The 19074-nt window shown below is 38.3% G+C and overlaps 1 protein-coding gene across 19 annotated transcripts in view; it reads left to right on the top strand.

The window, feature by feature from the left end:
• The window catches only part of Npas3 (neuronal PAS domain protein 3), an 869823-nt gene that overhangs the window by 410253 nt on the left and 440496 nt on the right, over window positions 1-19074 (top strand). For 15 of the 19 annotated variants that reach the window (XM_074068169.1, XM_074068167.1, XM_074068174.1 and 12 more), the window contains one exon: window positions 11965-12047. In XM_074068169.1, coding sequence (XP_073924270.1) covers window positions 11965-12047 — 83 coding nt within the window. The remainder of the gene's footprint in view (window positions 1-11964; window positions 12048-19074) is intronic. The other 4 variants (XM_074068168.1, XM_074068173.1, XM_074068176.1 and 1 more) reach the window with 1 other exon arrangement.

The following is a 19074-nucleotide window of genomic DNA, read 5'->3' as shown; positions in this document are numbered from 1 at the left end:
AGACAGAGAAACTTGGGGGTTTCCTATGGCAAGAGTTACATACAGAGACAGAGAAACCTGGGGGCCTGACTGGACCAGGAGATAGTGCTTTCTGTTGGTAAGTGAAATTATGGGCCATATTGGTAGCATAAAGTGAGGAGGGTGTCTCAAAACTGTGTCATCCCAAAATAGGGTCTTGTACTTTTTATGACATTTGGGCATCTTTGTAAACCTGTATATTTGTTCCATGTCTTCATGAGACAGGCAGGAAGGTCACTCCAGCAATGGACCATAGGGTGTTTGGAAAGGATGCTTGGTTCCCTAAATAAACATGGGAGAGAACAAAGGAAGAGTAAGGGAGCTCTGAAATAATGAGCCAGCAGCAACTCACAGAGCAGAGACTCATTAACAGGGGAAAGGGGGGAGAGATGCCTTAAATATAGATCTATCCACATCGCATTGTGGGTTGAGATCATTATGTTGTGTAATCATCAGTCAGAGGAGCTTGCTCTGAGGCTGAGATCCCTTCCTGCTGGAATGGTTGTACCATGTCACATGATTTTCATAGATTCTGGCTTTAGTAAAATATTGAAAAACATTTTAAAATAGTGTATTGCCTTTTGTCAGCTTTACCAGTTAGAAAAATTCAACTTATGAGAGTTTTGCTTCTCTATCTCATGGCTTTTTTGCTCTCAGGACATAAATGTTGCAAAGTCACTTAAAAAAATTAAAAAAAAAAAAACAAAACTCTTCAACCCTACTCTCCCTGCACAGCTTCCAACCTTTATTCTCCTTCCTTTCATTTCCAAATTTCTAGAAAGAGAATTTAGGTTATATAACTTATGTTTTTCATCTTTCATTTACTCTTTGACTGACTGCCTCTGTGCAAGGCCTTCAGTGCTCTGCCAAGACATGTGACAGAGTTGACGAGTCTCTCCTTCCCATGTTCCACTCTTCTGTGATCTGGGACACCACTGCCTCTTTGTCCACCTCCTGCCTCTCCAGCTCTTTCATTCTAAGGCTCTTTGCTGACTCCTCTTTCTCTGCTTCCCTATAAATGCAGATGCTCCTTGGCCTGGGCACCTGCACTCCTCCAGCCTGCTCTCCTCCCACTCAAATCCTAATGAATTGCAGTCAAATCCTCATCTCTGCTGGGAATTCAATCCTGATGAGCCTCATGCCCACTGGACATCATGATGGGTCTGTCCTAAAGATCCTTTCCTGTTCAGTACCCCATCTTCTCTTTAACATACCTTTCTTTCTGAAATCTCCTATTGAGAGTAATGATGGAGCCATCTACACTGCTAAGCCAGACCCTCAGAATTCACTGGATGCTCTCCTTTCCCTTATTAGCCACAAAGCTTTCTCAATCCTACCTACTTAATGCCTTCAGAATTTATTCCCTCTCTGCAGTCTTGTTAACTTAGTTCCCAGGGTCATCTCCTCCCCCATTTCTTGCTTAGATTATATAATAGCATTATTTTCAGTCTTTCTCCAATATAATTCTACCCTCTGCACCACTGCTGTGTTGATAAAACACACACATGGCATGTCACCCCTGCTTAAACTTCTCACATGGATCCCCATCAATTTGTGTACATTGTGACCTCCTTTGTGATATTTGCAAGGCCATCTGTGACTGGGTCAATAGATAGATGCCTTCTGCCATTTCTTTCCCTTTGCATGAATCTCCCCTGCCTTGCTCACTCTGTGATTGTGTATGATTCTCTCTCAACTCTCCCCATCAATCCACGGCTTGCTTACCTGGAAAGGTAGTAGTCATTTGTAGTTCAGGTACCTCTTCTCTCTTGGGTCTTTGACATTCACTAAAGTAAGATGTTCCTTTTCATAGCTCTATCAAGTCACCCGTTGTTTTACTACTGCCTCCCCCTGAGTTTTAAGTTCCTTAAGGGTATTGTCCTCTTTGTCATAGTGTAGAACCCGACAAGACCCTCCCATCTTAAGGCCCTTAAATGTTTTCTCCCTTTGCCTGGCCATCACGTGCTTTTTCATTCATGTCTCAACTCAGATGTTATGTCCTCAGATAGGCTGTTCCTATCTCCCTCCCGATACATAGATCCCCATTACTTGTTTCCCTTTCCCGCTAACTTTATTTTTCTTCATACTGCTCCCCACACATACATGTGCATGTGTTATTATCATTGTTGCTGTCAGACTCCCCACTAGAATGTCAGGTCCAAGCTAAGTCATTTTCTGTTTCCTTTGTGTGGTCTTTGATGGCCTGGCACTTAGTATGCCCTCAGCGAATAGCTAGATGAATGACTGAATGGTATCCTTTTGGACTCACGTGGTACCTGGCAGAGTAAACACTCAGTAAAGCTTTATTGAAAGAATAATCATGGAGTATGCATTTGACCATGGTTAAATAAATTCCCATGCTTCAACCCACCACACTGAAGAGACCCATGGGTTTGTGGAAAACAGAAGCAAGACAGCTGGAAGACAAATAAAAATGACTGGCTAGTGGCAAAGTCCGTTCTCATCAGAATTCTGGTTCAGTTATTCAGTTCAGATTTTTGGCAAGTGATGCAGATTCTTTTTCAGAAAATGTTGATTGATTGCACAGTTGTACCCACTTCATTTGCAAACCTTCATTATCTCTTTTTCCTTTCCTCCCTCTGTCTGCATTTAGAAGGGGAGGAGCAGTGTATAATTCCACAAGGCAATTTTTGTGAATAAACCCACTAACTGGCTGCTGCTTTCAGTCTCAGCCTCCGCACAGAATACAAGTGTCTGCTTTAGTTGTGTCTTCTCTCTTGACTGAATCTCATTGCATTCATTCATTTGAGCATTCATTTGATTACTTACTCATTCAGTGAATCAGTTGTTCAGTGCCACTGATGGTAAAGAGTATATGTGGATGCTTATCTCTTGCCTAAAGCAAGAGTTCTTAACCTGGGGTCCTATAGATGGGTTTCTCTGGAATTTTCTGTAATTGTATATGCAAAGTTTTATGTTTGAATCCTGTCTTAGGAAAAGGATTTGCTCAAACAACTCTATTAGTTAAAGAAGAAAATATGTTTAAAACTTCTGAAGCCTTTCTGTAAAGGCTTAAGCTCAGCCTTGAATCTAAATAGCAGGTGCTCAACTTTTTCTCTCCTTAATCCTTCATGGTGATAATGAATATGCAGCTATATGCTTCTGTGTTATCTTGATGCCAAGTCTGACCATCTTGTAAGCCTGCTGACTAATCTGTGCATTCCAAACAATGTACATGTCTTTCATTTAATTTCTACCTTTGCCTCAATCCTAGCCTTTGTAAGTCCTCAAGGGGCAGGCATCAGTGGTGATGTAGACCTTAATCTTCTAACATAAGTAAGACACATCTCCAGCTTAGTCACCACCGGTAATCATGAGGGCTTTTGTTTCTATGAAATCAGAGGGAAGATGGTGAGGTTTAGATCCAATTTTGGTTTCCAGTGGTGGTGGCTATGTATGTGTACATAATCAAGTTATGTCTGAGGCATCTTAAAATGAATGCCAATTACTGCTGGAATAGGGCATGAGTGAATCCTTCAAAGGAAAATTCAGTGGGCAGTTACTGATACTCAGCAAATTGCTGGTTCTTTGCCCAAGTGCATGTGAAATGTTTGTGCTGGTTTGAGACCCTGATTGTGATTGGCTTGCAGGGTTTGTGGTGACACTATAGATTTGATATCATGCCCTCGGAAAGGCAGAAGCTGATGACAACATACAAGAAAAAGTTCTAATATACCTTTGAAATTGGGATAATGATAGTGAAATCTTATCTTCACACCTCCTCTACTTCTTCACAATAAAGAGGGAGCTGGTATGTGCTGAGTGCCTCCCCTGGGCTGGGCACCAGTCTCTGAAGTTCAAAAGTATTTATTGTGTACCTTCTGTGTTCTGGGCCCTATTCTAACTGCTAGAGACTCAGCAATGAAAGAAAAAAAGGTTCCTGTGGCCTATGAAGGTAACAGCTAGTGGGAGAGACAGCCACCATGTAAGTTAGTTCCAGGAGAAAAATTGGTGTGAAGCGGGGTTCATCACATGCCCTTACAACTGCTCTAAGAGGCATTAAGTCTTAGCAGAATGAGAAACTGAGGTCCATGGAGCTTAATTTTTTCAATGCCACCCAGCTAATTAGAGATAAACAGAAGATTTAAAACTTTGTCTGACTTCACAAACCAAATTCTTTCCTCTGTACACAACTGCCTCCCAATGATATGAGCCCTCCCATTGAGGAAGCAGGATTAACAGCAACCTGAAATGAATCAAATGTCTTACAATAAGCAACCTGAGTCATGACAGTCACATTCAGAGCTCCAAAGTGATATAACCATCTGGTGACTCATTTGTCTCACTCATCCATTTGTACCAAGCTGAATGCTGTGATGTGGGCCTCAATGTAGCAGTGGTGTTTAATTAGAGTGGGGAGTAAAATTGTAAGTTAGGTTTTTCAGATAGCACTAAGTAGACATTGATCCTCCTAGTCATTTGACTGTTCAACTGCAGTGAACAGGCAGATGAAGTCTAGTGAGGGTCCCAGTGCTGCAAGTGTCTGATAGTGTGACAATCCATTGGTGTTACAGCTTAAAGAAAAGAAAATTGGAATGGACAAATGAAGCGCAACCTGGTACTGGTAGCTACATTAATATGCACTTGTCCCTTGCCTTCATGTCTGACCAGTTGATGATCCCAGAGCCCTGACCATTGCAATTCACCAATCATGGGACCTCATTCCCTATACCCCACTTCCTATAGCCTCCTACTCTGAGATCTTTCCTGACTCTACTTCTCCTGCCCCCATCCTGGGTTGAGTTGCACATTTAGTACACTTCATTGATTTGTTTATGTGTTAGTCTCCCCACTAGATTTTGATCACCTGGAAGGATGAGATGTTGCCTTCTCATTTCTATAACCTTTGACACAGTGCCTGGTAGAGTAGAGACTCAACAAATATTTTACATGGATGCTTTTAGCTTTCTTCTGCCAATATACCCAGAAATGGAAATGGAAAACTGGTTTGTTGGGGTTAATATCTTTCATATTATAAGCCATCACTAAATTTTAGATGAATAAACATAATACCATAACCTGAGATTGTTGGGCTTTGGAAATTGATTGGAGTAACATCAATAGCAGGTATTGTTAAAAACAGAGCCTTGTGTCCTTTGGGGCAATCCTCTGCTGCTTCACAAGGTATTTATGTTGACTGTTCCTTTTGCAGAAGGACAATTACTGAGCATGGTGCCAACCATTGATATGGCCCAAAAAGTTAGAGAGAAAGGGAGGAGGGATGCAGAGGTAGAAAAAGAGAGGATGACTGAGCATATGAGTGAGTGAGCAGGAGAAGAGAGCAAGAGACATTGCTTTTTTTTCTCCCACAGAAACACAAGCTGCTTCCTGCAGGTCCAATGTTTTTTAGTTCCCTGTCGCATCGGTGCCTAGGAAACCCACAGGCTAGATGGAGCATTAGACTGGAAGTAATAAGGCTGTGCCCAACTTACTTCAATATTTTTAGCAGATGGTACAAAATGTCATAACATGAAGCTTTGGGATCAGACTGAAAAAAAAATCAAGATAACAGATGTGGACCTCTTCATTTCACCAGTAAGTGCCACTGACACAATACCAACTCACCGGTAATGTGCACCCCTCCTACTGGACTGGTCATGCCACTACCTGTCTAAGTGCTGCTGAGGTCAGAGGGAGTCAAAGCTGGAAGGTAGCATCATTTAAAAGCTTTGAAGACAGTTTTAAAAATGAAAGTATAATAATTCATTTCCCCCTGGAGGGAGTTTACCCAACCTAATTTTCACTAAAAACTTAAACTACTCAAAAAAAGTTTTAGTGTATTTGTGGGAAGGTTCTTTCTCCCAATTAAAGGACAAGTATTAACTTCACAAAGTTAGTGTTGCATTCAGATATCAGATTTGATGTGTCATCTCTGGTTTTACCTTGAAGAGCTGTGTTCAGAAAGTGCTTGGTGTCTTTGTATGAATTGTGGACTTAGTTCAGGAGAGACACATAGTAATCCTGCCTGACATACCCAAAGTACATGGTCTACAGCAGAAAGTGCTCCTGGGAAGAAGAGGAATTTATACAGCAACAAAAGAAGCAGCTCCAATTCAGAGCCTGAGAGCACTCAGAAACCTGAGCGCTGTCTTACACCAGGAATACATTCAGGCCTGGAGCCCAGACAAGTGTCTGGGAGGCCCACCTGCATGAGCCACATGGACTGTGTCACTCAGTGGCCTTTGTCTCAGTCGATGTCAGGTCCTGAGTACACAGTTCTTCCTCACAGTGAGGCTCAGGTATGTAGCTGCTATAGCCCTAGCTAGAACAAATTAGTTCATCTCGTGCTAAGTTCACATGAAACAGAACTCAAGACTGTACTACTGCTAGTCTCTCCGGACCTACATTCTTTGTTCTGAAGACACTTTATAAATTCCTCAGGTTGAGAGGAGGTACAATCCAGCATGTCCCATTTCTTTGCTGGGAATTTACAAGGAGGAACTGAATTTTTTTATGACTGATTTTTTTTTACCTTTATTCATTTTGTAAAGAAAAAGAAGAACTTCTCATTCCATCCACTTTGTAAAAAGAATTAAATAATTAACTCTAATATTTACACCTAAAAGCAAAACAATCCCAGTGACATCAACTTGATGAAGCCAAAAAATATACTGAGAAACTCTTGGATGTCTTTTAACTTATTAGGACTAAAGTCCTTTACAAAGTATTCTCTCTCTCTCTTTCTCTCCCCCTCTCTCTCCATATTGTGTGTATGAAGTTATTTTAGTTATATATAGTTTATTTTAGAATAACGTTAAAGTAAAATTGGAATAATTGAGTAATAACTTCATTTTTCAAAAAATTCTCTTTGGATTTGTGGCAATTATTTTTGGAGTCCTGGGATGTAAAGCATATCTTTGTCTATTAGACCAGTACTTCCCTCTCATGCTCCCTTGTATCTCCTGATGATGTCCCTCCTGTACCACCTCTTAGCCTCAGCCCAGGCTGTGGATCATGTCTTTAATTCCCTGAAGATCCATCCTCAGAGGTGCTCTCAGAACTTCCTTGTTCTATCAGATGCTGTCACCCCAAGCATCAGCTTAACCCCTGTCCTAAGAATTCCATTGTCAAGGGGAAGTGTAGGTTTTCCCATGAAGAATGTTAATCACCCTGTAAGTAACCCTCGTGAGGGCCTTACAGTCCATATAGTCCCTGCCGTAACTGCCAGATTTCTCCTCTCGCCAGCTGCAAATGGAGAAATATCTGCCTAAGAACTCTTATTTCCTTCCATGGAAAAGAAAGGTGAAGTGTGCAAAGTGAATCTTTAAAATGATATCTTTGTCCTGAGAAGAAGTGCCTATAATCATGTGTTGCTGATCAAGGCCACAAAAATATTGTCAAGAAGTGCACACTATCGTGATATTTGGGTGTCATTCTACATTTAGACAACCGTGCCATTCTGGTATAGGAAATTGTAAAGATGAGTTTTCAAAAGTCATGTGAGTAGCAGTTGTTTAAGAGGAGGAGAAGTTTAATCACTCACTCACCTAAACAGATGTATTGAACATTGAGCATTTCCCCTCAGTTCTGTAGTAGGTGAAGCAACACAAATATGCTTCTTTGAGAAGAGCAGAGACGCTTTCTTCTTCCCAAATTCAGCAAGTTATTTGTAATAAAACCTTCCCTGCTAAATCCAGGGAGTGATGTCTGGGGATTCTGTTAAGCATGTCCCTCAGTCCTCCCTTCCCTCAGGCTTACTGTGGGAACAGAGCGTTGCTCCTTCGATGAAGGATTCAGAGGGCAGCCATCAGAAACTTGCCTTTTATGGGGTGGATGATTCCACTCTTGAGGTGCAACCTGCAGAACATCAGAGCTACAATCACCTTAGGGGCTATACCGATGCACTGAGAAGGGGGTTAAGCAAGTGCTTCCGAGATGGTCCTCTCTATTTACCAATGCCTGCTTTTTCCCAGTAAGACGTCCCACTACAAACCCTGCTTCATAGTGTCGTACTCATCTCAGTGTGGAGCAAGCTCTCTGCCTGTGGCCTCTCTTCCCACTGTGAACCGTTCTGGTGAGGGCCAGGCATGGGGAGGGCTGGGAAGGAAAAGGGCAAAGCACGACACAAGGCAAGCTGGGCTCATGACTTTCCCCCTTTCATTATGTGTGTCCACTGAGCTGTCCTGTTTCTGTTTGTAATGGGTTCTTCTATGGCAAGTTGACCTTTTGGCTGAATAGGTCAAACTCCCACTGAGCTCTAATCTTCAGCCTTCCTCACATTTGTGCATCCCTGGAGGTGAGGAGCACTGGTGGGGAGTATGACAGGGTATGTGTGGATATTTCTGAAAGAGGGGTTACCTTTTACTGCATGATATTAATTCTCAAAAACCACCATGTGAAGGTGATGTTACATGGAAGAGTCCAGATTAGCATGTTTTTGCTGACATTGTTGAGGGGCAAAGCAAGTTTCCAGATACATATTTCAGACTATGTTTCCTCCTGTCTCTTCTACTCTTTAATGAGAACAAGGCCAAATGCATGGTCCTAATGATTTCATCGTAAACATTGTGGGCTTCTGAGAGAGAAAATTAGGATATTAGTTGATTTTATTTTTAAACTGAGAAAGCCTATGTATTTCTTCCATTTAAAGTTTCTTAAAACTCTAGGTGCTTTATTTTCAACTCCTGTTAAAGCTGAGATAGTAAAATTGTGGTGTTTGTTGATGATGATTACATGCTGGGCCTAGTTTTAAATTGCTTAAGATTTTCTTTAGACTGTTTAAGTTTTAGAGCACTAGTTACCATACAGTAGCTATAGATTTTCAGCATCAAATAGTCATCTGCAAATATTGAATATAATTTTAAGTTGAATTATATTATGGTTTGATTTTTTTCTCACAACAGTTTATATAAACTTCAGCTTATATGCTCTCACACCTCACTGTTAGTTAAAGTAGTAACATAATCATCCTAGACAAAAGATTGTATATTCCATTTATTTAGCAATATCCTATGTGTGTGTACATTTTTTGATTAATTTAGTGTTCTTTAATATCATAAAAGTAGCCTCTTAATTGAATAAACAAATAATAAAATATGTCAGTTGATGAATTGAAACAGTTACTGTTCAGCAATAAGAAGTACCCGTTGTGTCTGGGTTATGAATGGGTTTGGAAATAGAGAAATCTAAGGGAACTTCATAAACCAGGTTACTTTTCTGAGGATGATGGACCTCATGAGGGAATTCCCTTTAGCTCTTTTTAAACATTAATGACACTACTCACAGCAGGATTAACACAGAAAAACAAAATAACTGTTTATATTGTTCCTGAGTTATCAATGCTTGATTCTCAAAATGCCAAGTGTGATAAGATAAGTGCTTGTAAGAAGTCAGTATTTAACATCTATTCAGTTCCCAATAATGCTAGAGTTAAAGCAGAGATCCTACCAGGGGCATAATGGGCTCCTGTTTAACATATTTATGTTGGTTGTAAAATTAGGAACTGTCATTACAGCCCCACATCACCTGCATAAGTGCAAAATATATAAATCAAGAGAAGTTCCTGTGCCATAAAAATGCCATTGAGTAGAATAGCATGAAACTACTTACAAGATACTTATGTATTATATGAGCATGTTTGGGGATGCACCCTCAGGTTTCTAGTGGATTTGAAGAACAAAAAGTAACTGTTCAGGCAGGACTCGTGGATGCAGGAAGCAATCTGAGCCCTAGTAAGGAAAAGGCAGGAAAAGAAAGGCCAGCAATATCCAGATTTGAGTAACCCTGCATGCTATTCAGGCAACTGTTTATGGGTTTCTACAAGGCCTGTGAGCTGCCGTCTGTTGTTACTGGAGCTTGCCTCATGGACCTTCTAGTAAATAAATGCGTGTTTACATTTCCTGTGATGTTTTTGAGTACCCTGTAGTTAGTGGCTATTGCTCTCTTGGCCCCCTCTTAATCCAGCTCTGTGTAGACTACTCTTGGCCCCCTCTTAATCCAGCTCTGTGTAGACTAGTTTATGTTCTCTAAGACTAAAGTTAATCCATTTTTTAATGATGTACAATGGTTTATGTTGAGCTTTGCAATTAAAAGCTCTAAAGTGTCCCCCAAATCATAAACTACTAATAAGGATCTTTCTGAATCCTAATTACTGCCTCCATAAGAGAGTGGACACTTTAGAAGTTTTTCACCTCTCCTCTTCTGCCTCCCCAAAGTTACCCACCCCCATAATCTTGAAAAAAAAAAAGCTGCAGATTTTATTCATGTGGGATCATTCACACCAAGCTACCATAATGTGCAATTAACACTCTAGAAACTGAAAACAGTATTCAGCAAGACAGCTGCATTATCAAAAATGCCAAAGGAGTTTTGAAGGGAGTAATGTGCATGTTAGAATAGGAAATTAATCAGAAACACATGCACACACACACACACACACACACACACACACAGCAGTGCTGTCTTAAATATATATGAATATGAAAAAAATTAAGTCTTATGTGTGTACTTATAATAAAGATTGATCTCAGGATAGAAAATTATTTTCATATTTAAAAATTATTAGTGCCTGTTTTGCTTCTGAAGCAAATGAAGATGTTGGAGTAGAGGTATCTATGATCCCTTCCAGCCAGAATATTCTTTAATAATAATCATCCCTAAATTAAATTTTGTAAATTTCCCCATTGAAAAATATCCCTTTTATTTTTCTCTTGCCAGAAATGATACTTAACACTCAGCGCTATTTTCAAAGTGCCTTTCAGACTTTACCTCTCAATTGCAGGGTAAACTCCCTTTTTTGCACAGTACAATAGTCATAAATGCATTTATACTGTAATCTTACTAAGCTATGGATCCAACTGACCAACTTAGTAACTAAAACAAAACAGAATTCTCCCAGCAGCATTTTGCTGGAATTTTCTTGTTAAAACTAACTGAAAGCATAGTTAGATATAAGAGAGTAGGGGATTTTGATTTTATTGTCAATTAATAGTATCTCAACTTAAGAAGCAGAGGTTTGTAATAAAATTTTCAAGAAAACACGAAGAATTTGTGTATTGGGAATATAGCAAATATTAGAGTATTTTTATTCATAAATCACTGTGAAGCAAGCAGATTTTTATGATGCTTGAGAACGTAAAGAAAAAAATACATAAAGAATGGGTTTAAAAGCAAATTAGCAAGCCCATGTTTTAAAAAATGGAAAGAAAAGACCTTCAATTCTGGATTCCTCAAATACCATACCTTACTGCCACCTTGTTACTTTGTGGGGGTTCCTTTGGTGGTAGGTATCTGCAGGCAAAGCTTGTAGGCTGTGCTGGGAAGCAAGGTACTGACCCTTAGTAGATAGTAGTCTTTGAGAACTCCAGATAAGAAATAGTCATTGACCAGGAGAGGCACATGCTGGCCAAGGGGCCACCTGAACTATTTGTGAGTCCTGTAAAGTAGTTAGCCATAAATATTCAATAAATATGCAATCCAGCCATCTTGGAAATACCAGTGCAAATGGCTGATATGTTGCTTTTATTAAACTGTGATAAAGTTATTACATTAGAAAATATAAGAAGTGCCCTATTTGCTTTTTTTCTAGCCTAGAGGATATGAAAAGTTTAGGTTTCTCTGGAAGGAAAAGATATTTTTTAATGCCTTAAAAAATATCAATACCTTAATTTTAAGAAAACAGTGTACTAAGTTATTTTAAAGGAATATGAACATAATATTTTTTACTTAAGTATAAAATAAATAATCCAAAAGAAATTTTTTAAAGTATCAAGATTAAAAAAAAAGTTCCAGGAGTTGATATTTAACATAGACTTATGTTCAAACAAACTCAGAACCAAAATTAACGCTGGGTGGTGGTTCTTTCACATCACTGCTGTCAAAGCTAGTAGTGATGCAGTTCAAGAGAAACTAAGCTGAACGTATGAAATCGAGCTCCAACTTAATTATTTTTCCTCTTTTTCTTTCTTTCTTCTTTTTTCTTTTAAGTTATAGGTGCACAACGAAGGAGAAGCCCTAGCGCACTAGCCATTGAAGTATTTGAAGCACATTTGGGAAGTCACATTTTGCAGGTACCTTTAAAAGAAAAAGACTCTCGCTTCTATTTTAGCAAGAAAAATCCACATATTCTTTTTTATATTTTTAATTTCAGATATGTATGTGTTGATATTTGATCTTAGCATTTGGAAATTCTTATGAATTTTTTTTCCTTTTTAGAAAGCCATCCCTTGAGAGATTAATGAAAAAGGGAGGGCAAGTATTATTTGTGCTGTAATAATTTAGATAAATTGCACTATTTAGCTGATGCGCAGTGGGTAGTAACTGGCTGTTACCAGAGTGACTGTGTGTGTGTGCCGTATTTGTAAGTGGATATGTATATATATATGTGTGTGTGTGTATGTTTTTGAGCTACATATTGTTTTCTTTAGAAGAACAGTTTTGTCATGAAAGTACTGTGACATTTTTATGTGTTGCCAAACTTCAGTTCTTTGCTTGAGTTTGTATTTGTTAAGTGTACTCAGTCCTAATGTTTGCCTCCCCAAATTAGAAAATTTCTTAAAATGAAAAATTTTAATGCCTATTTTTTAGGTAAAGGAGACTAACAATAATTGATTTGGCTGTGAACTTCCTGACAAAGAAGTGTGAAGGTCACTAGGATGAATTTGTACTTTGTAGCTCTGGAGAAAATCCATCCGCAACTCAGCAACTCACTTGATCAAACGTTTTTTCTTAAGACTTAGCTCTCAATTTAGCACCTCTGCCTCCATCCATGGATAACTGTTCTATATCATTATTTCTTCCTGGAAAAATGTTGCCATGACCAAACCTTCTTTTAACTATGGAAGATATTTTTATATGAAGTTTAGATACAGACCTGTTTGGGATATTTAAGCAGCCTATTGTATTTGGAAAACGTGGTTATGTTTCCCTTATAAAAACTTTGTGGCAAAATAAAATTAAGCTACAGATTTCTGTCCATTCAGAGTTTTAAAAAAATGACCTCACTGGTTCTTTCATTTTCTAGATGTCAAAAGTAACATTAGCATATTATTCCCTAAAGTGTATACACTAGGAAACGATTCTCAGTTTCTTCCTGAAAAAATTAACTCAGGGTCAAGTTCTAGTATTTGTCCAAAGCAGTCCCCTTTCTGGTAGTTTCAGAATAACCTGCTATTTCTTCAAATGATGTGTTCTTGTGTCTGAAACTAGATCTACAGAATGATAGTCTAAGGATCAAGTCAGGAATTTATGATTTTCAACAACCTTCTGAGATAATTTTGATGTTACATAAGATCAGAGAAATCACAATTCACATTTGCAGATTTAAGCCCTTGAAATGTCTTTATTTTCATTTATTCTGTATTTCTCATTTTTTCCATCATTATCTGTCAGTATCTCATAGAACTGATGCTTCCTGAGATTCACCTTGAGAGATGCTATTCTCTTGCATACGTAAAATATTGAGTTGTCTTTGCAGTAACCAAGGATTAGTTTAAGGGTACAGAAAGGATCATGTTTGTTTTTAAGATCTTTGAATTCTATGTCCTTGTTTTCTATACATTCTTTATTTAGAATGTCCATTATAAGTTTTGTATGGACCATGACAGATAGATTGTTGGATTCTGACGTGACTCGGAACTATTCCTGTTGGTATTCTGAAGCAGTCATTGCCTAAGACTTAGCCAATGAAAGAAAAGGCTCTCAGTAGCCCTAGATTAGTCTCTGAACAAAACTTTGAAAGTTTGACTTATATACAACTCAGCATTAAAATATATAGACTGTCTGTCTCAAATGCTATTCAGCATTATGCTTCATTAAGAGATTAGAGGACCTAAAAGAGGCTTCAAGCTCTTCTCCATTTGGGGTTGGTCTCACTTTGTTTAGATACCACACTTTAAGAGAAGCCCAGATAGCTGGCTGTCATTTGGAGGAGAACCAGATTGATGTGAACTAGAAATCATGTGACGTGGACAATGGTGTGGAGACTAGGGAAGTTTAGCTTTGAAAGCTTGTGACTTTAAAGAGTCAATGTCCTTTCTATATATTTGAAGACCTCATTTAGAAAGTGAGAAGATTTTTATAGATTCTGTTCGGCTTTAGAAATGCAAACTGAAGAGAAGAAACATCGCCTTTATACAAGAAATCTACCAAATACATCTGGCCATATTTGGAATATGTTGTTGAAAGCTGTTGGCTTTAAGGGAATGTAGAGATGGGGTGGTAGATATGCTTTCAAGAAAGTAGGACATTAAAGCATGGTTGAACTATAGATTCTTAAAAATTAACATGGAAGCTGGAACTTCTTGTATTGTTTAATTTTAACATCATTGGTTTGGAATGGAAGAACTACGTAGTACTATAGCATTTACATCAAATGATTGTGGACAAGAAGGGATTATGAAGTAGTAGTAAGAAGAAGAGCCTCTAAGCTCTCTAGAGGAGAGCTTAGTAAGCTAGTCCATAGCTTGAGGCTATGGACTCATGTCTGTACCACGTCCAACAATATCTCAACATTCTGCAATGACAAGATGACTTCTACATTTGTTTTCAGAGGGTCCATGGTGGAATCTGATTGATTCATGGAGACTGCAGATGACTTCTTCCTTTCCTTGCTGCTTCTTATCTTCCCTCCATTTGCAAATATTTGATAAAACCTGTGTGGTCAACAAGGTAGAGCTATGGTCTCCGACCTCACAGTCTATAGTCATTTACTTCTCTTCCCCTGAGTTTCAGATATTTAGTAAGAACACAGAATTCACTGTATGTTCTGCTATCTTTAGCTTGTGTTCATTTTAGGAAAGAGGAACCAGAAAGCCTCCTAAAGTGGAAACATTACACTAGTCAAGTACAATGGACTCTGAAAGAACAAGGCTCTGAATTGGCCTTAAAACATCAGAGAAGATACCACAAAGTCATTGCTGGATGAATAGGTGTTTATTAGGTGATGAAAGTGGAATAATATTCCAATCAAAGGGAACATCTAATACCAAGGCATGGAATCAAATAGTAATGGATCTTGTTTGGAGATTGTTAAGATGTTTGAGTTAATGCCAGCTTCACATACACAGGAAGCAATGAAACACAGGAGAAAATGAAACTACAATAACCATTTATGACAGGTCTACTGAGTCCACCTATGGGGATGCAGGCTTAGAGGCTTGGTTTGGTTCTCTGACTAGGGATAAGATGATGGAGAAGCTTTTACTTGTGGTGGTAGTGGTGGTGGTGTTTTCTTTATTTTGTTTTGTTTTTATAGTACTGGGAGTGTTGAACTCAGGGTTTTGTGCTTGCTAGGCAGGCACTCTACCACTTGAGTCATGCCCCCTTCCCTTTTTGCTTTGGTTATTTTTGAGATAAGGTCTGGCTTATGCCTGGGCCATCCTGGACTGTGATCCTTCTATTTGTGCTTCCTGTGTTTCTGGAAGGGCAGGTACATGCCACTATGCCCAGCTTATTGATTGAGATGGGGTCTTTCCAACTTTTTGCCCAGGCAGGCCTCAAACTGCAATCCTCCTGACCTCCACCCCATCCCCTTCCCCCCAGTAGCTATGATTACAGGCTTTAGCCACCATGTTTGGCTTAGAGAAGGCTTTCATACAGGAAGTAACATGGGAAGGATTTGGCTTATTTCTAGAATTATTCTCCAAATGCTATGATTTGGAAGTCTTTTGGTTTGGGAGAGCCTGATATAAGGAGATTGCTTAGGAAACTGTTACAACAGTCCAAGAAAGAGAAAATGAAGGTCTTCTCCAGTGACCTTCCAAAACTCAGTGAATAAAGAGGAATATATAGAACTGAGATAGAACCAATAGCACATGGTCATTAAGTAGAGGTGAAAAGCTAGGGAGTAACATGGTAAATAATGACCACTGGTCCTCAAGATTGGTAACTATCTGATAATCCTCTTACCTGAGAGAAGTTGAGAGTATATTCTCTCAAATAGCCAGGCTGATATGAGGTAAGCATTTGAAATCCTAGATGTGATCCTGTTGAGCCCCATTGAACCTAGGGCTGAAAATAGGACTGTTAATTAATAATCACTGCTGTATAGATGAATGTGATAGTTCAAATCAAGCAACCAATTGAAGACCCATAGAAATGATGTGGAACAAAGAGAATTAAGGAGAGGCATCCCTGGGTCATGTTGTCATTTAATAAGGAAGGAGAAGATAAGAAAGGAGAAGACAAGAGGGAAGAAGAAATCACAGGATTTGATTTTGCTAGAGGAAGGAGTATTAATTTTGAGGGAGATAAGAATAAATCCTTCAGTAGGACAAATACTGAAGATATGTCATGAGTTTTGTTAATTGAAACAGTTGCAGAAAAATGCTAGGTGCAGAAGAAAACCTAAGGAGTAGTAGAAAGTAAAGAAGACTCTGCATGTTTGTGGTAAAAGAAGAGTGAAAGTTGAGAAGGTAGTATCAAGGGAAAATTGTGGTTTTTATTGTTATGAGAATATGCTTTTATGTCTGAGATTCATGAGACCATGCATCTTGTGAGTATTGGAAGATAAATAGCAAACTAACTCTACTGACTAATTATATGCTCTTTAGCAATCAGCCTTCATAAAATCTTATGGTCATCTGTATTATGAAAGGATTGGTTTTCATTACTGTTATTGTTACTATTATTATTAGCTGAATCCCTTCCATACTATTAAAGTATCCTAATTTACTTAACCATTTTCCTCCTGTTGAGTATTTTGATTATAACTAAAAATTTTCATTTCTAATACAAACACCAACTGATGTGTTTGTTATAAAAGTCTAGTACAGATGGATTTTAAAAAATATTATTAAGTACTATATTGTACTAAGTCCACTTCTTATATCATCATTGACTAATCACAGTATGTATTTGTGAAATAGGGGCTATGATAATGAAGTTCTCAAATTAAGTAAGCTAAGACTTAGAAAATTTGACTCAAGCTCATGTCTGCTTAGGTAACTAACATAGATTATAGTAGTCTCCAAGAAATGTTAAGGGCATTTTAAAATACAATGATAATAGGAAAGAATTAAAATATTGTGGTTGGAATGAGCAGGATTGGGAAACGAGTTGAATTTGGAAGGAGAGGTCAGTTCAGAATATCAGTGTGGTGTTCACGAAATGCTTGTGACTTCATTGCATCAGTTGTCAAACTTCTCTGATACCTCTGCTCCCAGTGCTGTTTCACTGAAACACATCCCAAGGACCTAGAAGGGTTAGGGTGGGAGGTATAGATAGATACTTAAATTTTATGTATTGGTACTATGACTGTAACAAGTGTTTTTGTTTTGTTTATCTAAATACCCATAAATTCTCTCAGAAAAATTAAGGAAATTTTAACAGCTCTCTTAAAATTTGACTACTTTTCTACAGAAAAAAAGAGAAAATTAAACTCTATGGTGGTTCCCTAGTTGTAAAATCAAGTCTTTGGAAACCAGTTTTTAGTCTGGTGGCTCAATACTGACATATATAATCAGAGCCAAGATCCAGGGTTATATATTGTACAATTCAGGGACCACTGTTCATACAATAGCCTCCCTACTGGTTGTGACCAGTACTAGAGTCTCAGTGAACCTGTAGCTTTTTCAGGCATGAATTTTGGGACAGAAACATCTTCTACAAGAGAGAGAAGGGCTTGAGGGATGTCAGCCTTAGAACTCCAGTGCTATGAAATATTCCTGCTAGGCCTGAGTCAAGAAAAATTAGATGAGGAATAGGAAGGTAAAGGGTCAAGATTGGGAATTATACACTTTGTGGCAGGATTAAGTAAAAGTCCAAGAATTTTAGCTGGTCATTATGTAGGCACTATATTTAGGAAGGCTCCTTCCTAAATATAGTGCATACATGCAATTAAGCATAAATTTGCTTCCTCCTTGAAAAGTTTTCTTGAGGTATTATTGTTTCTACTTCGTGGTTTCCTTAGCATGAAGCAATACAAGTGGTATTTATTTTTAGTTTCCCGATTTAGGGACCAGACAGAATATTTATATTTTAACTTACTGAAGTTAACGAAACACACAATGATAACAAATATTATCTTTACTAGTCATAAAATTAACTGCTGGGATGGCTTTCCCTGAGGTGCCAGACTTATGAATAGAGTGCTTTAGTTATTAGCAGAAGGGTTTGTTTTGTTCACTCTATAAATAATGTTTATGTAATTATTACATAAAGTTGCAATGTTATTTTTGCATGCTCCATTGTAATGCTGCCATACTCACTTCACACTGTTCAAACAATCAAGTCAAACCTTGTGCATGGAAGGTTTTTAAGGTTTATGCTTGAATTCATTGTTAGTACATTCTATCAAAGTAAACCTACACACATACATGCATGCTGTATTACTGACACTGTATGACACATGGCATTGCTAATACTTGTCATATATTTATATAGTCACTGAAGAATTGTCTTTATCCATAACTTGGTTTGGATCCTAAAAGAACATTTTGTGAGTTAGATAACCATAAGTGCTCACATTTTTGTACAGAAATGATATAGAAACACATTTATTATTTAAACTAAGTCTTGGGAGAAAAAACAGGACTAGTCTATAAGAAATGCACCATGGTAATATGGTGGTATCCTTGTCTCAATTTTGTGATTAGCTGTATTACTCAAACCTTCTATGTATATGCCATTGGGTCTGCATTATTCTTTCTCATAGGGATTTTTTTTTCATTTCTTTTAGAACATTCAAGCCCCAAACTGAAAAAAGAAATCTAGGAGTGGCAGACCCTTTGAGGAAGATTAAAAGACCCTCCAAGAACATTCTAAGATTATAGCACCTCAGGCCCTCTAGCTAGATCAGAAAGGCCTGGTAAAATGTTGTGTGGTTGCTGGTCTTCCCAGCATAACTAAGGAAATAATTGGTTTTGCATGGATAATTTGTTAGTAGAACTCTCTAGTATATGACTTAGATTGGCCTATGGTGAGGATCTTAGCAGAATTATTTCATTAAAGTGCACATTTTCAAAAACTGGTTGGAAAGGGAGCTCAACTGTGACTATTTTTGCATTTGTTGGGCAAAGGGATCAAGGATTTGTGTGGATAAGGTGAATGACATCAGAGACCTCAATGAGCTGTTGGATTTCCCTAACACCTTCAAAC

Source organism: Castor canadensis, chromosome 3, assembly GCF_047511655.1.
Source record: "Castor canadensis chromosome 3, mCasCan1.hap1v2, whole genome shotgun sequence".
Classification (NCBI taxonomy): domain Eukaryota; kingdom Metazoa; phylum Chordata; class Mammalia; order Rodentia; family Castoridae; genus Castor; species Castor canadensis.
Note: the sequence above shows the minus strand (reverse complement) of the source record. Positions and strands in the feature narration are given on the sequence as shown.